Genomic DNA, 25,559 nt, shown 5'->3' on the forward strand with positions numbered 1-25,559 from the left:
GCATGAACAATAGCGTGAATAATAGCCTCTAGCATGAGCACTAGCCTCTAGCCTGAGCACTAGTGTCAACGATAGCTTGTAGTGTCAACACTAGCCTTTAGCGTGAATGCTAGCCTCTAGTGTGAACACTATCGTGACCACTAGCCTCTAACGTGAGCAATAGGGTGAACACTATCCTGTAGCATGAGCTTTAGCCTGTTGTGTGAGCACTAGCATGAACACCAGCTTCTAGCGTGAACCCTAGCGTGAACACTAGCCTCTAGCGCGAGCACTAGCATGAACACTAGCCTCTAGTGTGAGCACAAGGGGTGAACACTATCCTGTAGCATGAGCATCACCCTGTCGCATGAACACTAGCATCTAGTGTTCATCTAGCGTGAATACTAGCCTCTACCGTGAGCACTAGCATGAACGCCAGCCGCTAGCGTGAGCACTAGCCTTTATCGTGAATGCTAGCCTCTAGTGTGAACACTAGCCTGTAGTGTGAACACTAGCCTGTAGCGTGAGCACTAGCATGAACACTAGCCTCTAGTGTGAAGACTAGCTTCCACTGTGGGCATTAGCCTGTAGCATTGACACTAGCCTGTAGCATGAGCACTAGTGTGAAAAATAGCCTGTAGCGTGAGTATTAGCCTGTCGCGTGAACACTAGCCTTTAGCGTGAAAGCTAGCTTCTAGCATGAACACTAGCCTCTAGCGTAAAAGCTAGACTCTAGCATGAACACTAGCCTCTAGTGTGAGTGCTAGCTTGAACACTAGCCTTTAGCGTGAACACTAGCCTGAGTGCTAGCCACATGTCTACATGCAGACGTAGGGTTATGTCAGGCTGTAGCCCTGTCGTAAGCCCTCCGTGGATCACGCGACATATGGCAGCAGACTCTTATGGTGTTAGTGTGGCGTTGCCGTGGAGACGGCGGGACTACCTTTGACCCCAGCAACAAGTGCGGGAGCGACAGCTCCACCTGTGCCGCCGCGTTAGCATTCACAGCATCTCTGTGCATTTGAATGAGAAAAGCTCCTCATATGTGAGTTGGGCCAGGTCATTAACATTCTCATGGGGGGTTGGGCCCTGGGGGGCGGGGCAGGGTGGGGTGGGCTTGTTGCTCCGGCTTTGAGAGTAAACAAGTGGTATTAGAGGGGTGGAGCTTCAGGGGGTGGGCAGGGACCCGGCTGAGTGATCAGGACGCTCCTGCACCATGGTCTGTTTAGAGGCTCTGAAGCCACGGGGCTGCTGGGAGCAGAGCGTCAGGTGTAGGGCGTGGCTCTGAAGCCACGGGGCTGCTGGGAGCAGAGCATCAGGTGTAGGGCGTGGCACAGCGGGGACACACTGGAGGCTCATGGCTATGGGCCCTGCAGCCGGCCGCCGGGGGGCATGAAGGAGGAGAACGATCTGGAAGGTAAGGACAGACCAACTGCCCGTGTTCTCAGGACCGATGGGGTCAGGAACGGTTAGCACACACACTCAGTTAGCCTACACACACTCAGCTAGCCTACACACACTCAGTTAGCCTACACACACTCAGCTAGCCTACCAAACAAGGTGTTCCAGTAGCACCAGCCCTGCATTGGGGGCTGATACACAAACTGAGGTCAGCATGAATGGAATGCCGCGTGTGAAGGACCTTCTGATGAAACCAGACCTGGTGCACCAACACTGATTGTGTTACGGTGGTGTCCAGAACACGTGGACTCTCTTACGGTGGTGTCCAGAACACGTGGACTCTCTTACGGTGGTGTCCAGAACACGTGGACTCTCTTACGGTGGTGTCCAGAACACGTGGACTCTCTTACGGTGGTGTCCAGAACACGTGGACTCTGTGTGTAGTTGTTGTTGTTGTTGCAGAAGTTGTTAATGATCCGACCCGGATCCTCATGGAGTCGGTCTGGATGATCGTCTGGGTCACACGGCGACTGGATTAAGGATTAGATTACCCAAAGCCAGTCAGGGTGTGTTTGTTTGTTTGTTTGTTTGTGTCTTCACACACATTCCACACACACACATTCCACACACACACATTCCACACACACACATTCCACACACACTGATGAGAAGCGGTCTGTCCTTTTGGAGCAGAGAACGTGAAGCGATTCTGTTCAGGCGGTCGTTTCACACGGGGGTGAAGCTGGAGGAACGCGAGTCAGAGCGTCTCCGCCGGTGACGGTTGCTGGGCAACAATAGAAATGAAAACTAAGATGAAGACGGCGTTCAGAGAGGCGTCTGGTTCAGGTGTGGGTGGGCTGTGGTGGTGACGCGTGTCCACCTGCTGTACTGTACATACGTGTGCAGGAAACATGGAGGACGTAACGGAGCAGGGCTCCTTCTGATTGGTGCTCAGGAACCTGTGGGGAACCTCCAGCCCACACCTCCTCCACGCTCCGCTGAGTGTTTTAATCAGTGAACATGTGAGTGTTTGGTCAGCGTGGAGCGGTTTGTGCTCGGGCGTTCACTGCAGCCGCCTCAGGACCACCGGGGGCTGGACTGGGGGCTAATTTGGAGCAGGGCTGGAACGGGGAGCAGCATTGTTGGGCAGCCAAAATAGGACTATCAGTTCCACTCAGATAACCCCTGGCTGTCATTGGAGCCGCGGGCAGGCCGTGACCCCGGGGCTTGAACTCTGCGGTCATGTGACCAGCAGTAAAGCGGTCAGTGGGCTGCGGCGCAGCAGCTGTGGCCAGAGGAGGGCCGGCGCTGGAGGAGGGAGGTCGCTGGAGACGTCTCTGCAGCGGGGGCCAGCGTTAATGGAGGCCAGGCAGACGGGAGAAGCATGAAATGGACACATGGGAAGGTGAGAGGAGAGCCCGGCGTGGGGGGGTCATGTCCGAGTGCAGCCTGGTTGTGTATTTTAACCTCTTTCTGGGGGTGTTGCTTCGTATTCATTTAAGTAAATGAAGACCTTTGAGAGACTATCTGGCCTGAAGTCGCCATGGAGACCATGATGGTGTGTGTGTGTGTGTGTGTGTGTGTGTGTGTGTGTGTGTGTGTGTGTCAGCGATCCGGGGCGTCGCTGCTCTGGGTGTCGGCGCTGGGAGGGGTTGTGGGTTCTCAGCCCAGGCGGGGGTGCACGTCGTGATGCCTTCAGGTGCTGTTGGTGTGTTCTGACGCGTTCTGGTGTGGCGGTGGATGGAACTCTGGGACGCCGTTATGTAGCCGCGGTGACATCACCATCACCTTCATCATCACCATCATCATCATCGGTGTTGCACACGCCCAGAACGTGCTGTGACTGTTTTGTGGACACGTGGGGGGGTGGTCTCTGACCGTTGGTCCGTGAACTGAGCGACTCTCCACACCCGTGTTCTGGGTCACGCTGGACCCGTGACACCAGTGCTGCTGGTCTTCGTTCTAACACGCCTCCAGCGGCGTGTCGCTGGGGGGCTTCCTTTAAAGCACTGAGAGGCATGTGGAGGAACCATTTTACTGTATGCGTCCCCTCCCCCTCGTGTTAATCCTTCAGCCAGCAGCCATGTTGGTCGGGGGTTTGTCCACACTCCTGCTGTACCCCCCCCCGCTGGAAGCCCTTCTCTGTTCTGATGGTCTGATGATGGAGATGCGTTATTTCAGAGGGAAATCCACCCCAGAGCCCCGCGGGTGTAGAAGGTATGGTTGGGGGGTCTTACGCTGATGCCACAGAGGATCAATAGCAGCGCTGGGGGGGGGGGGTCAGAGGCTCTTCAGACTCCAATTCTGTTCCTATAAATAGGCAGAAGCCCGTTTCAGCCGTGTGTTTCCTGTCTCCGCTGAAACGCGTTGGTGTGACCCCCCCCCCCGCCTGACCAAACCGGACAGCAGAGCTCGTCTCTGGAGGGCGTGTGTGTTGTTTCCACCCCCACCCCACCCCCAGCACACACATTCATGCAGGTTTGACCGGATGCACTGCAAACACGCGTGTTGTCACTCCCCCCCACCCCCCCACCTGCTCAGAGTCACACCCCAGGTGTGTGTTTGGACCAGAACCAGAACCAGAGCTGCTGGAGCTTGGACCAGCAGCTCTGGTTCTGGTATGGATGATGTTTCAACAGGACATGTTCCGTTACCCCCCAGGCATGGATCTGTGTGATCAGAGCCTATCACCAGTGACAGCGGGGGGAACCATCCCTAATGTTCTCCATGTGCCGCTATGTTGAATCCAATCTCATTAAACCATCTTTGCGTATGCAAACGAGGCGGACCCCCCCACAGCCCCCCCACAGCCCCCCCACAGCCCCCCCACAGCCGAGGCCTTTCCCACATTAGTTAACAAAATAGCTTCCATGTGGCTGGAATTAGCATAGCATTAGTGTGGAGCCTTTGGTGTGCTACGACTCAATGCTAATGCGTTAGCTTCAAGCCTGGGTGTATATTATCACCACAGCAATGTCAACAGGTCACCATTGTCCCCCCCCCCCAATGAAGACAATCTACACCCGCATTCACTTTAGCTTTAAGATTAGCATCACAGTGTGTGTGTGTGTGTGTGTGTGTGTGTGTGTGTGTGTGTGTGTGTGTGTGTGTGTGTGTGTGTGTGACCCTCAGGTAGCTCAGATAAGTGCAAGAGGAAAGGATGAGATATGAGGGGAGAACGGGGGGGGGGCTGGGAGCGGAAAAGTACAGCAGCCCCCGCGCCCTTCCTCCGCTCGGGGCGATTGTGATGGAAAGCCCACAACAAAACCTGGAGGGCAGCTCTTCAGCACCGGCCCCGCTGCCCCGGCGGCCCTCAAAGGGGCTTTACACCACGCATCTGCCTTTGTGTGTCACACAAAGGGGGGGCTCTGGCCTGGACGCATCCCAGCATGCCGTGCTCCCTCAGCCCGCTGCTGTTTGACCGCGATGCCGTCAGGAGGCAGGAAGACCTCCGGCGGGGGTTTCTGGGACATTTCAGCGGCGTCGGTGGGGGGGTGTATGGTGGACATTTGTGGGGACCCACCGGGAGCTGGGGGGGACAACAGTGTCGTTCGTCTTGGGGAGTGACGGCTTTAAAAGGCTCGACTCGCATTTCCTGGTTTGCGTTAGTTTGGAATGAAACCCAGGCTGACCCCTGGGAAACAATGCAGCCTTTAATGGGCCCCGGGGGGTGTGTGTGTGTGTGTGTGTGTGTGTGTGTGTGTGTGTGTGTGTGTGTGTGTGTGTGTGTGTCACATAGCATCGGGGGTTCTTCAGCTGAAGCAGAGAGGGTGGAGTTCAAGATGAAGCGCTGCTTTTAGAGTCTTTATTCTCACCTCAGCCGTCATTGTCACGTCATCTGTTATCTGATGCGTGTTCCTCTGAGGCTTCACACGCATCCACACGCATTCACACGCATTCACACGCATCCACATGCATTCACACGCATTCACACGCATTCACACGCATTCACACGCATCCACATGCATTCACACGCATTCACACGCTTCTGATAGTTACAACCACATTCTTCCCTCTACAAAATCATCTTATACATTTAGCAGTAATATAAATTAAAAATATCAACCTTATTACGTTTCTGAACCCCCCCATACTGATATTAACCCTGAACACCCCCCCCACACTGACATTAAACCACCTTCTATCTGTCTTACCTCTAAAACACTCTGACAGGCTGTTTAAACACGTGAGTGTCTCACAGACGTCCGACACGGAACGTAGAACACGTCCTGATGCTGTCAGCCAATAGGATGCTTGTACGGAATCACATGACTGCCAACCAAATATCCGCGATGAGGTGAAGTCACGCGTGTTGATGCGTGTAGGCGTGAGTGTTTCTGTACTCTAATGTGTTCAAGCATCCATCCGTGGTCCATTAACAACTTCAAACAGTGAAGAGAAAAATCTTGACTTTGGTTTTAAATTTCTTTGAAAATGTTGAAAAGTGTTCAGAAGTAAATCTGAGAGTCTGGGTTTGACTGGATTTGACTCTCTTGTGTTTGAAGCTTCATAAACACTTGCTCCTGCGTTTCCCATAATTCCACTGACAGCATCTTGTGTTAGCCCCTCCCATCCTGCCACATCCGTCATGTCCCCTGACCTCATCGTTAGCTGTGTGACGTGTTCACGCAGGCTGGACGAACACGTTAGATAACACGGGTGGAAGACTCATTAATACGGATGGACTCCCATGGCACTGACTCACTCATGGTACTGACTCGCCTACGGTACTGACTCGCCTACGGTACTGACTCGCCTACGGTACTGACTCGCCTACGGTACTGACTCGCCTACGGTACTGACTCGCCTACGGTACGGACTCGCCTCACCTCTGCTGTGCTCACCGGTTCGACACACACGCGTGTAGAGTCCATCCGACCAGAGGTCTTTGACTCCCCTACACTCCCATAGTAAAGCCCCACCACTAACTACTATGTGTTGTCAGATGCACACGTCCAACTCCTACCGGTGGCTTCAGCTGAGGAGATGAAATCAGATCTTCAGCTGGAACCGGAGACCACAGACTGACCTGAGCTTCAGAAACGCCTCTAGTAGAAAAAAACCTCAAATACACCAAAACTGTTTTTATTTAACCAATCAGAAAAGGTTTACGGAGCTGTGTTCAGGCAGAGAGCTTTGGTTTTTCCTACGTTCACTCGAACTACAACAGATTGGATGGATGGATGGATGGATGGATGGATGATGGATGGATGGATGGATGATGGATTGAAACTCAAACTGAAAACGATAATCTAAACAGTAACTAGAACGGCACTCAGTGGAGTGCATTACTTCACCTATGCAGGTTTTATTTTATAATTATGCAAGAATTCAGGAATTTTCAAGACAAAGGAAAAAAGTTCTGGGATGTAAATTGTAGCCTGAAGCCTGTCATAGTCCATAATATTATGGATTGTCCCATTTTTTTTCTCGGGAGATCCAGTTTTGAAGTCAGTAAAACTAATCTCTGGAGGTTTTAGTAGTGAAAGCAGTCGCTGTCATTTACCCAGAGTTCCTGTGTTGGACACCTGAGGACAGGGGTTTAGGTCGTCGGTCCAAACGGACCTGACGGCGATGGCGTCTCCGTGTTGATCATCGTTCGTGGTCGTTGGTCAATCGTTCACTACGAGCCGACCGAAGCAGGAAATGCAGTATGGAGTGTAGTTCAAATGGTTCTGCAGTGACTGACTGAACCTTATCACAGACATGATGAAGACAGAAGCTTCTACAAAGTGAGTAGATGTCATGAATATTTTAGTGTCATCACCAGACAGGACAGGGAGGAGACTTAGGATGTAACAATCCTGGATCCAGTGTGTGAAGGTGTGAATCAGCCGGTATTTAGGGTGGCCATGCACTTGAAAGACGGGGTGACGGGTTTGAAGGCGCCCCTCAGCTATTGTGTTCTCCTCCCACCTGTGAAGGAAGTCGACATTTCACAAAGGGTGGCCAGAGAAATATATGGTTTTGACGTTTCCGCTGAATGAGCACATGGCCAGACAAATGGCTGCTTCCATCTTTGATGACGCTGCTCCAGCGTGATGCTGACAGGAACATCTAGCCAACCTGTCAGAAGTAGCACCCAGAACACCTCACGGCAGCTAAGGAGCTCCACCAGGAGGTTATGGAGGAACAGCTCCTCCGTCTCCATCTCCATGTGGAAGACCCAAAGCTCTGCCAAGGGCCACACCAGCATCACGGCTGTCCTCAAAGGGCCAGATGTAACTAATAAATGTAACTAAATGTAACTACTCCTTAATGTAACTAATAAATGTAACTAAATGTAACTCAGTGTAATGTAACTAAATGTAACTACTCCTTAATGTAACTAATAAATGTAACTAAATGTAACTCAGTGTAATGTAACTAAATGTAACTACTCCTTAATGTAACTAATAAATGTAACTAAATGTAACTCAGTGTAATGTAACTAAATGTAACTACTCCTTAATGTAACTAATAAATGTAACTAAATGTAACTCAGTGTAATGTAACTAAATGTAACTACTCCTTAATGTAACTAATAAATGTAACTAAATGTAACTCAGTGTAATGTAACTAAATGTAACTACTCCTTAATGTTAAATAACTGAATTTCTGACTGATTCTAGTTCCAAACATTACAGTTAGACAGAAAAAACATGTTTGTTTGTTTCTCTGTTCTAACATAAATCCTTTTCATTTGTCAGGTTATTAAACCCACAGAACTCCATCAATCAAGGATCAAACTATCAATCAATAAAGAAAAATAACATCGAACACAAGTTAGGACATTAAATTTGTACACAACGTTTAGTCAGAGTTAAGATGGGCTGAACTACTGCATTGTGGGAAATGGAGTTTTGGTCAACGCACACTTTTGACCTATTGATTTTTAGACACTCTGACCTTTTATGCTCTCGTGGGCCACCTAGAATGATGTGGAGGGCCACATTCGGCCCCCGGGCCTTGAGTTTGACACGTGCTCTAGAGCTTTCTAGAGCCTTCAGACTCAGTATCCTGTACAAACGTATGTGGATAGACGGTTATAGTTCTGCTCATGGACCCTCATCATCATCATCATCATCATCGTCATCGTCATCGTCATCATCACTTCCATTAAAGACTAAACCACTTCTTTTTGAAACCACCTGTGGGTGATCAATGAATGTTTGTGTAGTTAGATCAATAAAGGAATCAATCAGCTGGTTTCATTATCTTAAGGGTTCTGCCCACTTTAATGTTCTCATTGAACCCCATGAAGGATATGAGATGATATGATATGAGAACACCTGACAGACGCCCTCTGTGGACAGGGGTATTAATGACTGTCCCTGGACAGTTTGAATTACCCACATACCCCTGAGACTCGCGCCCCTACATACATTCTATTGTTTCAGGTTGTGTATTACATGTAGTTACATGTAATACACAACCAGCAGTGATTGATCGATTAATCATTCTGATTACATCATTAATAGGGAATCGCTTGAGCAAAATGATCAAAGATTTTCAGATTTAATCTACAATCTGTTGGTTTTCTTAGTCTCCTGTTATAGATTAATATATTTTGTGCTGGTGCGGTGCTTTTTTTTTTGTAACCATCAGAAAATAATGATCAGAGTGACATTAGAGTCAGGAGATAACGCTGTGGTAACAAAGGTCGTCGTTACAGTCAGCGTTTCTCCGGCTGGTCGCTCTCCCCCTCCAAGTCGTCTTAACTTCTGTATTGAGTTAATCACCAAAGAGTTAAATTTTAATCCCGGGGGGGGGGTCACCGTGACAGGGTCCATTGTCTCTGGATGGTATGGCTTCCCCTGCAGCCTGTGCAGGCAGCACATTTAAACCTCACACCATTTAAATGGTAATCTGTCTCTGGGTTTAGGAGTACTGTAGTCCCCGGTGGTAATCCTGAAGAGGCTTTATGCCATGTGGCCCCCCACCTCCGTCTAATTACCTTTAGAACATGAGCCCTGCAGCCCGCTAGGAAAGCCCCCGCTCTCTGAAGGCTTAGCCCCCCCTCAGTCAAATGCCTCTAAGAGCTGGACCCCAAATCAAACCCCCGTTTGAATATAACGATGACATCACACCGGCCCGTCATCACTAGTGCTGCACTATTAGAAACGTTATGAAACGATCACTATTATTGATTAATGTCTCATATTTGATCCAGAATGATCAAACAAATCGAATCACAACGGCTCGCTGACAAACTTATAGAAACTAATCGACTTACAAAAGTCACAACATGGAAATAAATCTGTGTGGTTTCATTAGAGATCCCAAATGGCACAAACTCAACTAATGAATCATCAATCACCAATCAATCAATCAGAGATATTTGACAGTTCAACAATCAAACTAAACATAGTTCAAAACATACCAGAAGAACAACGGTTATTTTACACCTGTACATTAATGTGGTGCAGACGCATTGTCATGATTCAGGTTTACCTGAACCAGGTTTACCTGAACCAGGTTTACCTGAACCAGGTTTAACTGAACCAGGTTTAACTGAACCAGGTTTCAGGTGCAGTTTGGTGTGCAGGTTAACCTTCAGTAACGGGAGGCCCCGCCTTTTTTGTTCCTGTCCCACCGCGTCTGAAATAATAAAAATATTATGCAATGACCAGGAAAGCAATATTTCAAATATTACAGTAATCTACTGATATATCAAACAACAGACATGTTGGGGCGGGGTCTGTCTGTCAGCGACCCTGAGGCTGTGTTTCTGTCAGGGGGAGGCGGTTTGATCTCCACCTGTTTCTGATGTTTCTGTTAAATCCAGTCTTTAACAAGTCAGACTTCAGATATCAGTGCAGCAGCAGTAACTGGGGCTCGAACCTCCAACCTTAAGATGAAGAGGTTCCCCCCACCCACGCCGACCCCCCCGACTCCACCCTGTCTCATGGTTCCGTGTTCCCCGCTGGTTCGATCCCAGTGTGGATGCAGGTCAGAAGCAGACCAGACCTGTGGAAACCGGTCTGCTGCTCCCGTCACCATGGTACCCAACCCATCTGCTGGGCTGGTAGTGGGGGCGGGGTGTGTTCTTCTGGGGGGGGGTGTGTGAGATAAGGCTGAATGACACTGATGTGTGTTCCGTGGCCTTCAGCTGGCTGAGGAACTGGAACCTCTCCATCTGTCTGTGTGAAGACCATCAGATCCTTCACTGGTGGACCTTCATTCAAACCACTTCAGGTTCTCATGTGACACCATCACCCTCTCAACTCTAAATACCGTCTTAAAAACACTGCCCCCTGCTGGTAGTGACGTCATTGAGGACGTTCGGTCGTTGTGTTGCTATGGCGTTGGTTTGGTCTGGAGAGCGTTACCTCCAGGTGTGTCTGCAGTGACAGGTGTGAGTCAGTAGGGGGCGCTGTCTGGTAGGGGTACATCGTCTGTAGTAAGAGTTGTTGAACCAGACAAACCCCATCAGTGTTTGGAGACCCGACCCCTCAGAGCGCTGCAGACGCTTTCAGAGGGTCTTTGTTCTTTTTCTGTTTGTGCTAATAGCATTTGCTAATAGCTTGTCGGTACATTTCTACCCACTGGTGCTAATATACGTACCAGCTGGAGGAGGTAGACCTATTGATTGGTGTGAAGGGTTGGTTGCTGCCTTTTCCTGCTCTGCTGACGTCACTCTGTCGCCATGGAGACGGTTTCAGTCTGTCTTGACCTGATGAACAGTTTCATTTACGCTGTTTGTGAAAATACCCGTTTGTTGGTGGCTGACCAATGAGAGTCTACTTCCTGCGTCGTCTGGTTGCTGTCCTTACGTCGTGTTTCACTTTAAATGAACAACCAACAGGTGGAACCTCCTCCATCCAGGTGTTTGTGGCGGGGTATCCAGATGCATACACTGTTTGTGTCCTCCTGAAGGTAAAAGCATCATATTGTTCAGATCGAAACACTTCCCACGTTTGTGAGTCCAATCAGACCAGTCCAATCACATGCCCCCCCTGTCTCCAACGCTGTGACCACAGACTTCCAGCGTCAGCAGGTCGTTGTCCATCAGGCCGGTGTGGCCGTTGGTTCTCGGAGGTCTGGTTTGGAGGAGAACTTGTCCTGATGCCCTCAGAGGAGAGCAGGAGGCACCAGGAGGGGTGGTGTCTCCTGTCAGAGCTGCTCAGGAACACACCAGACTCTCTGCTTCCTGTCCTCTTTCCTGTTCCACCTCCACTCTCACATCATGAAACTTGGAGCTTAAGACTCCTTTGGATTAGCAGATCCTCGGCTCTGCTTAAGCCCCAACTGCCCCCATGATCTCAATTAAAAACTTCTGCCTTCAGCGAGGTTTTTCACCCACTACTTTTTGGCTTTGGATGAATCTGTGTGTGTAGAAACGTGTCTGAAGTCTTCCTGTTCTCCTGACCCCCTGCAGATGATCCAGCTGACCAGCGAACTTGCCTTATCTGTGGGGACCGCGCCACAGGCCTGCACTATGGCATCATCTCCTGCGAGGGCTGCAAGGGCTTCTTCAAGCGCAGCATCTGCAACAAGCGCGTGTACCGCTGCAGCCGCGACAAGAACTGTGAGATGTCACGCAAGCAGCGCAACCGCTGCCAGTACTGCCGCCTGCTCAAGTGTCTGCAAATGGGGATGAACCGCAAAGGTACGGCGTGGACACCCCACCCTCCATGAGCCCATCACGTGTAAGAGCATCTCTAGTCACCAGCAATGGCTGAGTCAGTCTGTCTGCACCACTGCCTCAATGAGACCGGACAGTTTGTCTTTACGTACAATAGACGTCAGCATCTGGTGCGTTCAGACGTATTCAGTCAATCAAGACAAACGGAGAGTAACTTATTCCTTCAGTACCTGTAACCTGTATCAAAATGAGCTCCAGCTCAGATGTAAAAAAACAAAGTCAAGTAAAAGTTTTTGTTTGGATCATTATAGCCTAAGTAAACCCTGACTACGACCACCTTCGGTCTGCATCACCCTTCAAACACCCTGACAGACTGTTTAAAACACTTTTGTGTCTCATGGAAGTCAGAGACTCACGGAACGTAGAACACTTCAGGATGTCAGCCAATAGAATGCGAGGACGGTATCAACCAACCAAACATCCAACCAAACATCCACAATGAGGTGGAGTCGCGAGTGTTGATGCACAAATGTCTGAGGGCACACTGTGGTACAAATATATAAAAAACATATGTCAAAATATGAGAAGTACTTCCTGTAGTTCATTATACATGCAGTATATAAACACCACGGGTGTCCAGGAGACGCACTGACCCCCTCCTCCAGGAGGTGAAGCCACAGAAACAGAGCTGCAGCAAAGCCTCCAGGGGGCGCTGGAGTACCAGCAACACGGATGAGGAGATGGTCCAACAGAGCAGATTGGAGGAGGAACCTGTGGAGCTTCACAAGGAGTGGACCGAGGCCGGAGTCAGAGCATCAGGAGTCTCCACACTCAGAAGAGTCCAGGAAATGGACCAGAGAAGTCACAGTCCTGGTCTCCACCTATCCTGAACCAGAAGAGTCTCACCTGGTCTGAGAAGAACTGGACCATTGGTCCTGAAGGCGGCCTCACCTCAGTTCTTCAGACTGATGGACTGTTTTAAAGCAGTCTTGAGATGCGGTCCTCTTCAGGGTGTCTCTATTCCACTGGCCTGTGGTGCCTCCTAGTGGATGAAAGCAAGAACTGAACTCAGCTGTTGGTTTTACAGCAGCAGACGATCGCCAGGATAATAAATGAGACAAATCTGATTTTAATTTTAAAAATTTAATTTTTAATCAAAAATCAAATTTAAAAATTAAAAAAAAATCCCCTCATGCACTTAAATGATTCTAGTTAAACGAGTGTCTGTTCTGACCACTGGGTGGCGCTCACACGCAGCACCGTGACCTCACTCATGTAATCTGTGTTTGTCTCCTTCTGCAGCCATCAGGGAGGACGGCATGCCAGGGGGGAGGAACAAGAGCATCGGCCCCGTCCAGGTAGAGCCCATGAAGGAACGTTCTGATTGGTCGATTCTGATTCTAATGGTTCTTGGGTGTGATTTTTTTTTTTTGAAGAGAAGCTGAAAACAGACCATAATCTAATTAAAAGAAGAATGTGAGCCTTTTCCATAGCACTGGTCCCTGACTGAGGCCCAGAACACACACCTTTTCAGGTGTGTCCCACCTGTAGTGACAGGATCACTCAGGATGGACGTTCACGCCAGGCGTGAACCGAGCCCCCGGCTCGTCTCCAGATTTAATGCTCACCGTGGATCCATGCAGATATAAATGAGTGTAATGAGACAGGTGTGTGTGTGTGTGTGTGTGTGTGTGTGTGTGTGTGTGTGTGTGTGTGTGTGTGTGTGAGGACTCACACAGCGAGGTCTGGCCTTGATGCCGTCGGTATCGTCGTGGATACGTCGACGATGAGTTCCTATTCAGCTCAGGTTTCATTCTGATCGCTGGCAGACCAACAAACGGCTCCATTAGCACGGGAAACGCCACGGCGGGCACCTCCGTCCAATCACACGCCTCGGATGAGTTGTTCCAGTCAGAACACTCAATGGATGGACGTGCAAACAGATTGACCCCAACACACACACACACACACACACACACACACACACACACACACACACACACACACACACACACACACACTTAAAATAGAATCATTGTAGCTCTACATGGGAAGAAAATGCTAGAACGTGTGTGTGTGTGTGAGTGTGTGTGTGTGTGTGTGTGAACCAATCCACACACGCCTGTTTGCTTCCTTTCTTTCCTCCATCTTTGTGTGACGCTGTCCTTGAACATCTCGCTGATGCTACTGAATGCTAATCAATTAAACAAAGTGCTTTTAGTTGCACCACTTTGTGCTGTAACCCCGCCCCCCCAACACCTACCTACCCACCCCCCACCCCCCATCTGCATGTGTTTCAGATCACAGAGGAGGAGATCGAGCGAATCATGTCGGGGCAGGAGTTCAAGGAGGAAGCCCCGGAGCACACCTGGGGCAACAACGGCGACAGCGACCACAGCTCCCCCAGCAACGGCAACCAGCCGTCCCCCGCCTCCACCCTGTCGTCCAAGTGAGTGCCTGTGAGATAACGGGGCGACCCTGGCGCTCTTACACCTTGTTCCCGTCTCACCCAGACGGGAGTTAAGGTATTCACGGGTAGGAGAATGCCTGAACACGCCAGCGGCGATAGAGAACACGCTATCGGCTGGCCTTGCTATGGAGAGCAGCACATTGTCTATCTGCCTCCCCAAGGGCAAATATTGTCTAGGTATTCTCATGACCACATGTATTTTAGTCTGCCTCCGCGTAGACGTTGGGTTTGTTTCAGCACACACACTCTCACACACACTCTCACACACACTCTCACACACACTCTCACACACACTCTCACACACACTCTCACACACACTGTCACACACACTCACACACACTCTCACACACACTCTCACACACACTCTCACACACACTGTCACACACACTGTCACACACACTGTCACACACACTCTCACACACACTGTCACACACACTCTCACACACACTGTCACACACACTGTCACACACACTCTCACACACTCTCACACACACTCTCACAGCCATTCAGAGAGAACCTGAACACAGGTGAACAAGAAGAACCCACGTTTCTGCGGCGCAGGTAGGACAGTGTCTCAGGTGTCTGGAGAGACCAGGTGATCTCATGGAGAAGAGGAGCGGTCCTCAGTCAAACACAGAGGGCCAAAAAAAAAAATTTGCTTGAAGCCGAGGGCCGGACGGGTTCAATATTTATTAAAACACGACGAAACGATTAATTATTGAACGCAGTATTTTTATTGAAAGTAATATTTTCTTATTTATCTGTCAGTAATTTCAAGTGGAAACATTTTTTATCAGATTCAGATAAAAATGAACTTCCTCCAGAGAAAAAGTTCACCTCTGCTGACAGCTGGTGAATGATGACACTAACACCTGCCTCCTGCAGTGACTTTGCAGGCGACTGTTGCATTGTGGGGAATGTAGTGTTGGGCCGGTTCTAATAGTAATTAATTATTGTCCAGGGGGCCATAGATAATTCAAATGCGAGCCGGATCTGGCCCCCAGGCCGTGACTTTGACACACGTGGTCTAGTTGGAACCGTTTGTTCTGGACTGTTACTCCGATACCCTCACAGACCCGCTAACACCCCCATGTTGACCTCTTGTCATTCCAGTCGCTCCATGGAAATGAACGGCTACACCGCGGCCCTCAGGGACCAGTACCTCAACACCTCCATGTCCACCCACTACCAGCTTCTCCCTCACCTGTTCAGCTACGCCGCCCAGTCGGGCCTGCTGGCCCCCCAGCCTCGCAGCCTCTACCCACAGTCCCACCCGCTGGTGCTTCAGCTGGTCGCTGCCGAGGACCTGGCCCCCCTGGCCACCCCCATGCTCATAGAAGACGGGTGAGCCAGTCAACACACACTCATCAGTTCACCAGGAACCACACTCACCTGGAGTCCAGGTGGGGAGTGGAATAATTCAGGGGAAATGATGACACTTCGATGTTCGGGGAGGAAAAAACAGATTTAGCTCACCTGTAGCTAGGAAGTGTTTGAATGCTAGTGTTAGCTGTTTTAGCTAAAAGACGGTCAGGTAGCTTGTTCGACCTTGAGAGATGTTCCAAATGTGATGCCCAGCTGGGGATCACATGATTTAAATTTAAATGACACACCTGCACGCCTGGATTCCAGCGTTTGAAGGTGTAACATCAGGAAACCGTGGCGGCGGCGTGGACACGGCCTGAGGCGGAGTTTTTAGTGGTGTGTCTCACAATCCTCCTCGTGAAGAGCTCCTAATGCATTCCGCGAGCTGGGATTGGCTAGAACTGCTTCGTCATGACCCAGCGTGAGTCACTGGGCAGAGTTAGCAGAGACCTAGCGCTGTCTCTTTCACGTAGCTACACCTCGATGGCTAACTCAACGGAGTAGCTACGCTCAACTCACTGAACACCACAGTATTTTAACTACGCCAATTAGCAACCCTCAACCAAGCGGGTGCTAGTCTTTGGGAACCCCCCACGACCAATGAGGACCCCTCTACAGTTCGTCTGTTGGGCTGCGTTGCAAAACCCCAAACCTTAACCAAAGTTGAGGGACTAGATCATGCGTCTCTCGTTGTGGATTTGGACTTGCGTGACGTGTGGACATGTGTCACTACTGAGTTCAACATCCAATGGCCCAAAGTCCGAGCTGACTCAGTCCCATGGCAACGGGAACAAGTTCCCTCAGGGGAAGAGGACAAGGGAACAGCAGTTCCTGGAAGAACTTGGCTGAACAAAACCACATGCTACCCCGGGGGGTGCTGGGAAATGTTTCAGCCCAACCCAGAGAGGCTGGTCCTGTGGCCCTGGTTCCTGAGGAGAAACCAGGGGCCTCCCTCCAGGTGTGTGAGACTACCCCCCCAACAAGAGCTCTTCGTAAGACCGAGATCCTTCAGTACTTAGCATGGGCAAAGCCCAGTGAGGCTCCCTTTGGGACAGGTTGTCAGTTCCAGCCCATCCTAGCTCCCAGAATGCAGTAGGAGCTTCTGGTTCCCAATGTGAGACATGCACTCATGCTACTCAGAGAACCATGGTTACATAAGTAACCAAGTTCTCGATGCTCCCTGAAACCAGTCAGACGTATCAGACAGGAAACAGATGAACTTCACACATCGAGCTAATACCCCGCTTCCACCCCCCCTTGATGTCTGGTCTCGTGGGTCTCAGGTACAAGGTGACCCAGGTGGAGCTGTTTGCCCTGCTGTGCCGCCTGGCGGACGAGCTCCTGTTTCGCCAGATCTCCTGGATCAAGAAGCTGCCGTTCTTCTGCGAGCTGACCATCGAGGACTACACCTGCCTGCTCAGCTCCACCTGGCAGGAGCTCATCCTGCTCTCCTGCCTCACCATCTACAGCGCTCAGATCTTTGGAGACCTGGCCAACGTCACCGCCAAGTACACGCCGTCGGACGACGAGCTGCAGGGGTGAGAGGCCAGCGTGTGGTTTCTGGTGTTCTAATGTCTGCTAGCTGCAGGTTAGCTTCACACGAGCACCACGTTAGGTCAATGTAGAGGTAGAGCAGGCCTAAAAATCCAGCCCGACCCGACCCGAACGTAATTATTGACATTTTTCGGACCTGGTCGGGCTCGGGCTTAAGATCTTACCTCGAATAGGAATCACCATACAGCACCTTCTCTGTTTACCTAAATTATTTATTCTATAAGGATATTCCTAGTTTAATATCCAGAGATCATTTGAGACACGATACAGTATATATATTAAAATAGTTAGCGAAAGATAAGCCTGAGTCCGACCCGAGCGTAATTATTGGCGTTTTTCGTGCCGGGTCGGGCTTGGACTCGGGCTCGGGCTTAAGATCTCACCTCCGGGTCTATGGGGATGACTTAGATGTTATTTTGGCTTCAGCAAATAGGCCAGCAGCTGCTTCAGCCACACTTCTACCGCAGCAGGAAACGGGTCTAATGAAGCTGTTTGTTCTTCCTGTCCAGCATTTATAAAAACTATTTCAGGTTCTGCAGCTAAACGTTTAAACAGCTGAAAAGAGAGTGAAGACTGAACGGTTCCCGAGGTTCTAGCCTCATTAACTGAAGACCTCATTCATCTTCAGCGTAGGGAATGTTGGGGTTTGGTTCCAGACCGTTCTTGTCTAGAGCCCCCCCTGTGGGACCCTGACTTACTCAGCTCTGGCATGAAGCAACTGACACAGCTAGGTAGCTCACATGTGTAGTATGTTCCCCCTCTACCTGCATGCTGCCCCCCCCCCCCAGAGGGGTGCGGTATGAGCCTCAGGCGTGTTGCTGTTGGACGGGGGCCAGCGCGGCGGACCGTGGACGGGAGGACTCCTCCGGACGGCGCTGTGGCTAGCACCGTCTGGCATGTGAAATACACGCATGTCCCACGCCGGGTAGAGAAAGACGTGTGGGCGTTCAGCGGCGTGTAAATCAGGCCCGAATTATCTGACCTCATGACACACATTCTCCTAATATACAGCAGCGCTCCGTGGTGGGGGCCCATTTGCTGGTCGTTAGGAGGGCATATCTGATTTACAGTGGCAGGACTGAAGGGTATCAGACAGATATGGGCCGGTGAGGAGGGCATTAAGGTCTGATGAGGGCACTGGACCCGGGGCGTCTCTCTCCAACAGCTTTGGGATCAGCCAGACGTTGGTGAAGCCTGATCTACTCCCTGATATTTTCCCGCTCACTCAAGCGTAGAAGCTTAAGATAACGACCATGAGGGATGGTCGGGTTCTCCAGTGGATTTAATGGGAGTGTGTGGACAGGAAGCCACTGAAACGTTTCATCCGTTCTGTTTGGAGAGGGTCTCTTCACATGGTGTGGACCTCCAGAGGCTCTGGTCTGTCCGGAGGATCTGGAGGTCCAGAGGAACTGGTCTGTCCAGAGGATCTGGTCTGTCCAGAGGAACTGGTCTGTCCAGAGGAACTGGTCTGTCCAGAGGAACTGACCGTCTCTGTCTGGTTCCTCAGCTTCAGCGAGGACGGCATGGAGGTGATGGAGAGGCTCATTTATCTGTTTCGCAAGTTCCATCAGCTGAAGATCAGTAACGAGGAGTACGCCTGCATGAAAGCCATCAACTTCCTCAACCAAGGTAACAACACACTCTCTGCCACACGTGTGTGTGTGTGTGTGTGTGTGTGTGTGTGTGTGTGTGTGTGTGTGTGTGTGTGTTCGTGTTCCACACATGATGGTGTCCTTCCTGTGTGTGCAGACATCAGAGGCCTGTCCAACATCTCTCAGCTGGAGCAGCTGAAGAAGCGCTACTGGTACGTGTGTCAGGACTACAGCGAGTACAAGTACCCCCACCAGCCCAAACGCTTCCCCGAGATCATGATGTGTCTCCCAGAGATCCGCTGCCTTGCAGGTGAGACATTGTCTTCAACAGGAAGGACGGGGTTCTACTTCCTGTTGTCTCTCATGACCACTGGTGGCTTTAGATGCTGATAATATCACAAATGAAGGAGAAAGACGAGGAAACTCCCTCTTTACATTCAGAGTGTTTCAGTGTCTTTGTGTTCACATCATTTCATTCTTTGTCGGTTTCCCCAGTTTCAGCTTCAGAGTCTTTATTATGTCCAGAAGCTGGTTTCATCAGGATGTAGGCACTGAATGAAAGTTATAACACACTGTTGTAACTGTGTTATAACATACTGTTATAACATACTGTTATGACAGTATTATAAGTGTGTTATAAAACGGTTATAACAGTGTTATAACACACTGGTATAACTGCGTTATAAAACAGTCATAACAGTGTGTTATAATCATTGGTAACGTCATCAGCAGATCAATGCCTACAGCTTGATGAAACATGTTTCTGGATTTATTCTACATAATAACAGTGTGTTATAACAGTGTTATAACACACTGTTATACACACACAGTCCATGCTGACCTATTTTTAGAACCGGATGTTGGCTGCTTCAAGTCCATTGTGGACCACAAAATTGACGCTACGGCCTCATCCGTCACATGACCTCGGGTCAGGGAACACTGGCGTGTTCGTTCCTGAGAGGCTACGCTAGGAGGCTACGCTAGGAGCGTACGCTAGGAGCCTACGCTAGGAGCCTACGCTAGGAGGCTACGCTAGGAGGCTATGCTAGGAGCCTATGCTAGGAGGCTACGCTAGGAGGCTACGCTAGGAGCCTACGCTAGGAGCCTACGCTAGGAGGCTACGCTAGGAGCCTACGCTAGGAGGCTACGCTAGGAGGCTACGCTAGGAGGCTACGCTAGGAGGCTACGCTAGGAGGCTACGCTAGGAGCCTACGCTAGGAGGCTACGCTAGGAGGCTACGCTAGGAGGCTACGCTAGGCGAACTCTGAGCTTCATGCTGTGTTTCCTTTGCAGGGAAGCTGGTGAACGTCCCTCTGGAACAGCTCCCCCTGCTGTTCAAAGCAGTGTTGCACTCCTGCAAATCCAGCCTGACCAGCTACAGGAGTGGCCCGTCACCCTGCGTGACCACCTCCCCCGGGAATTAGACGCCCCCGACACCCCCGAGTCCAGGGACTGGTCTCCCCTCTTGTGAATGTGACAAGCAGCTATAGTTTGTTTTTGTAACTTTTTTCTTGATATATTTATTACACGACAGAGCTGAATGTATGCTGATTTACACTGTGCACATGCTTCTGTACAAAACAAATGCTCGTAGATGCATTGGTCTTTGGAGTTTACAAGTGTGTATCCAGTTTGCTCAATGTGTCAGTGTTGCTACTGTTAGAGCTAGACTTTAAAAGAGTTTATTTTATTCAGATGGGGGCAGATAGACACACGACTAGTGTTTTGAGACTACCTCAGGAAGATGTTGCTATGTTCAGGTACCTTTTCTGCTGGTGAATGAAGAGATACCCAGTCTAAAACCAATCCCTGTGGATACTGTGGCGCCTCAATCAGACTGAATGTTCAAAAGGAGCTGCGTGAATCAAGGATTGTAAAGAATGTGTTTTATCACTCCTGAAATGCAAAAATTAGTTTGCTTCATCTGCGTCACCTCGGAGACGTTCCTGCGTCTCGGAGGCGGTCTTGTCAATTTAACATTCCATGAGCGACGGTGACAGTTGTTAGATCTGTGGTTGCGTTTTCATTGAAAAGGAGCTTACGGGTATTTTTACAATCATAGACTGGGGATGTTAGGCTTTACTGTAGGGGATGGGGAGCACAGCTAGGTGTGCTGTTTTTACTTGGATTCTTTTTCCTTTTTTGACCAAAGTGTTATGCAATGCTTTTCTCAAACACCCATTGATGGGGAGGAAGCTGATCGCTCCACCTAAAGATTTCTTATCAATGAAGGATGAGAAAAATCAATCTGTGTCAGAGGGGACGACCCTCAGCTGGAGGATGTTGCCAGATTTCAGGCTAAACCTGCGCACATTCTTGTGCGTACACACACACACACACACACACACACACACACACACACACACACACACACACACACACACACACACACACACATTGATGGGATTCCCAGACGTGTTTGGCCCTTTACTTTTCGTCAGGATGGGTTTTTATGCCCCTGGTGCTCAACACGTGACCACCCGGCTCCGCCGGCTCTGATTGGGTGAAAGGTTAGTCTGCAAAGTCAGCCGTTGTTCAGAGAGACCGTTGTGGCCCTCTGGGGCCTAACTTGACCACCAGTTCAGGTCACCTCTAGAGGCTGTTTCCAACCAGATCCCAGGAGCAGGTCTAGTCGGACCTGGTCCAGATCAGGGGCTGGTTCAGGTGTGGTCCTCAAGGTGCTCCTGGGTCGAATCCCAATGGGCCAACAGACATTTTTCAGATTATCATTGTAGTCTGGATCTTCCAGACCAGGTTTAGAGGATTCCGGCGACACCTCCAGCTCGCATACCCTCGTTGGCAGATATGCACATTGTTGAGAAGCCATAGAAATGGTCTATTTTTGAAGCATGAGATGATCATTTCAAATCACTTGAAGTGTCTTCTTGGATTGGTCGGGCTTTTAGCCGTTTCATGATGTACAGACAATTGAAATGCAGACATAAATGCAGTCCTCGCAATGACTCTCTTTTTGCACGCGGCGGTGAGGTGTGGGGCCCCCGCTCCCCGCCCACCCGGTGTGTTCCTCCTCAGGTCCTGCTGACCTGGCTCTAAACAGGGTAAAGTGAGTGTTATGAATTGCATTGAGGAGTCCGTCGGTGAGCACGCTGACGGACCCGTAGTGTTAGTAGGTTAGGTTCCAGGACATCGTAGGTCCTTTGTAGAGAAGTGTTTTTCCTTTCCATGTGATTTTCTTTGAGGCCCCCTCACCCCTACCCCCACCCCACTCCACTGTGTTCAGTTGAAGTGGGGTAGTCTGAAGGTGGAGTTTCATGGCGTTGGTGCAGGACCTACTGGTCTCCTCACCTCTCTGCAGCCTGTACACCACCAGAGCCCAGCACCATGCCCCCCCGTCAGACCTTCCAGTTAGCCTCTTTTTTGATTTTTATACATTTTTATGTACCTTTCTAGTTTTGGTGAATGTTTTATTTCCATTATTTTTCACATATTCATTGTCCTTTTTTTGGAGTGAAGACGACCCCTATCAGCATATAAAGTTTTTAACACACATTCAGTTCGAGAACAGTGTTAGTGGGACGGCGTGAGCCTCGTTCTGGTGAGTGCTGGTGACATCCTGGAGCCTTTCCTGTTTGGTAATGTGAAGCTTTGGAGCCGTCTGTGTTTCTGAGCTGGAATGAGTTAACGTTCTCGGCCAATAAGATTCCCAGAACGTGCGATGGCTGTGTCGGGTCTCCCACGACGTAAATCTGTCTTCACACAGGCTGGTGAGGTTAAAGGGTTGTTTCACACAAATATAAAGGAGGTGGTGTTTTCTCACTGACCTGCAGCAGCGTCGGTCTTACTGTTTTATTATAAGGGTCAGGATGATGATGAGTCACGTACCTGCGCCTTAAAGATTTACTCTCCCTTCATGTTTGGTACGTTTCAGATCAGGTTGTAAAGTCTGTTGTCCCCAAAGTGAAGGACGTCTAAACCCAAGGAGACCCAACGGTGGTTTTATCATTACTGCGTAGGTCTAGTGAGAAAATGTTTTTATTGTTGCTGTTTTGCTGAAGTGACCCTTTAAACTACATAATCTCAGGGATATATAGTTTTATGTAACACAAGCCTGAGTAATGTGACGTATTTCTAAAGGAAAAGTCCTCTGACTCCCTCACCACTGTTCGTGAACGGCAGCTCCCGGTTTATCAGACGGTCTGTCGGCGCAGCTGTGAGACCGTCTGCAGACGTAGACGGTTTCTGGGATGTGGAGGACACGGTCTTCCTGATGGAGAGAGGTCCAGGGTGGCCAACAACAACCTCAGAGCAGGAATGCAGTGAACATCACAGGCTGCAGAGATCTGACAGTGGAACGGGATCTGAAGGGCTTCTCCTTTAAAGTCGTGATAGCCGACGCTATCAATGTAGACCACAGGCCGTCACCGCCACGCCCAACCGCACTGCTCGGACCCGTTTCGACTAACTAAAGTGTACCTTTTGTTCTCTCTATTTGTACTTTTGCAGACAAGGGATATGCCATTCGCAATTTCTGTGCTGAAACTACCTCTTTATTTTTCTTACAATGGGTGATTGTTGTCTTATTTATTGGTTTCATTGGACCAATGTCCTCTTATTTTGTGTCTCTTATTTCACTTGGTGACCTCTCAGATTTGAACCAGCGGTGACAACTTGTGACTTCCTGTTTTGTTTTTTAACGTGTGAACTTGTTGCCTCATAATCTCGTCTACCTCACATCCTCTGCTGTCAGCAGATTTGATCCAGACCTTCTGCTGTAGATGTAAGATGTAAGACACTCTGAATCCTCCTCCTGTTTTTTTTATTTTATTGCTTTGTTTGATCTAAATTAGCATCATCTTTGATTTCACTTCTGCCCTGTTATCATCGATTCAATACCAAAGAAGAAAGAATGTCAGCGCTGACGTCGGCGTGCGGCGGGACGGTCACGTGACGCTCCGTCCCGTGCTTTACTCTCCCGTCTGGATCTTCTCACAACACTTCCTGTTATCTTGTGATTGGCTGTTTGCTGTGTTGCTCCAGTTCAGTGTGTGATGTTGTGTTCTTTGTGCTCCGTGATAGTTCTCTGTTGGTGAGGTGGAACCATCAGATTGTTCTAGTGGACTCTAGTGAACGGTTCACCAGGCGGTCAGGCCAGAGCTCCGCCTCCAGCATCCCGTTCAGTCCATCACCAACAGCCGTTTGAACCTTAAACAGAGTAAAGACGTACAGATGGGGGGGTAACCGAAGCACCGCCACTCCTCAGCGGTGGACAGACAGCGGAGACACCTTCACCTTTCTCTTGTCTGCTCGTTTTACTTTAACTACCTGTGAAGAATGTGATCCATTACGTGTTAAAAGCATGTTTAGAATGTGTTAGGACTTGAAACCAAATAAATGTGAACATTATGCAAGAACACGCCTGCTCCTCTGTTGTCTACTGTGGGTCAACCAGCCCCCCCGTCCTGGACCAGGTAGATGTTCACGTCCATGGTGTGATGTGAGGGGGGGGTCTGGTGTTGGCTGTCCGTCTATCTCAACTCTTTATTTGTGCGTTGAACAACATCTGGTGCTAAATGGGTGTCAGGACTCTTAAAATGTTAGTTTTAGCGCTGAGAAGCTAATGGCGCTCTGCCCCGGCCAATCAGAGCTCACGGTCTGACGTCTGCGGCTCAAGGTCGCGTGGAGCGTTTTTAACCCGCTCAGATGCAGGAAGTGTTTCACATCCAATCCCAACACAGCCATAAACCATGTGACCCCTCACGCTCCATCCAAGGCGTGATGTGTTCTGATGCATTGTTCCTAGAAATAAATAATCTGTTCAATCATTACTTTTCTCTTTTGCAATCGTTTAAAATGTATTTTTTTGATTCACCTGAATGACAAGCGGTGAAAACACTGATGGGAGGACAGGAAGTGAGAACGCGCCGTCCATTAATGAACATCCCATAAAACCCTGATAATTCTGAGGGCCTCCACCTGGACACCAACACACACACAGTCTGAAAGAGGAACGACACGATTAATAAAAGAAACTACAATAAAATGTCACAGTAATGATAACATCCGTTACCTGTCAGTACTGTGTCTGTAGAAGCATCACTTTACCTTGATGTGAATAACATCAGTAATCAGTCCCCAGTACAGGAGGGAGGAGCAGAGCGTCTGAACTGAACACCTGTCTGTCGACCAATAACACTTATTATTAGTGTGGCTGCGGTTCTCTGATTGGACGAGGCTGGGATCAGCTGGACCGACTCACTGAAGATCAGTTGGTCTCCATGTTCTGATGTTTAGAGGTTTGGGACAGAGGATCAGGATCTGAACACAGAACGTTTGTTGGACTCATTCGATTCTTTTTTACTGATCCTGTCCTGCATGAACGCTACGTCCCATCATCCACCTGATGAAATGACGTCAAGTTACACACACACACACACACAGGTTATCTTGTCACTGAGTGATGCTTGCTGCTGATTGGTCGAGGGAGCAGCGTGCTGGAGGTCCAGGAGGCATCGCTTTATCTCCTCAAGGCTGACAGAGTGGCTTTTGACAGGCTGTCCTACCCCCCCCCCCCAGACACACACACACCCCCAGCGAGCTTCTAATCAAATCAGAGCCGGTCAAGGCTGTGGGTCCCCCTGGGCACAACAACACTGCTGACGGACCGGGGGTG

At 49.7% G+C, this 25,559-nt stretch overlaps 1 protein-coding gene across 3 annotated transcripts in view; it reads left to right on the forward strand.

The window, feature by feature from the left end:
* The window catches only part of nr6a1a (nuclear receptor subfamily 6, group A, member 1a), a 78,057-nt gene extending 53,436 nt beyond the window's left edge, over positions 1-24,621 (forward strand). Inside the window, exons 1-9 of one of the 3 annotated variants that reach the window (XM_068311801.1) lie at positions 1,216-1,396; positions 11,741-11,971; positions 13,250-13,305; positions 14,248-14,396; positions 15,531-15,761; positions 17,066-17,320; positions 18,844-18,965; positions 19,086-19,238; positions 20,222-24,621. In XM_068311801.1, the coding sequence (XP_068167902.1) occupies positions 1,372-1,396; positions 11,741-11,971; positions 13,250-13,305; positions 14,248-14,396; positions 15,531-15,761; positions 17,066-17,320; positions 18,844-18,965; positions 19,086-19,238; positions 20,222-20,352 (1,353 nt within the window). In that variant the 5' untranslated portion in view covers positions 1,216-1,371 and the 3' untranslated portion in view covers positions 20,353-24,621. Of the gene's footprint in view, positions 1-1,215; positions 1,397-2,410; positions 2,786-11,740; positions 11,972-13,249; positions 13,306-14,247; positions 14,397-15,530; positions 15,762-17,065; positions 17,321-18,843; positions 18,966-19,085; positions 19,239-20,221 lie in introns of those variants that run through there. The other 2 variants (XM_068311802.1, XM_068311800.1) reach the window with 2 other exon arrangements.
* The last annotated feature ends 938 nt before the right edge of the window (positions 24,622-25,559 follow it).

Source organism: Antennarius striatus, chromosome 3 (assembly GCF_040054535.1).
Source record: "Antennarius striatus isolate MH-2024 chromosome 3, ASM4005453v1, whole genome shotgun sequence".
NCBI classification, from domain to species: Eukaryota; Metazoa; Chordata; class Actinopteri; order Lophiiformes; family Antennariidae; genus Antennarius; species Antennarius striatus.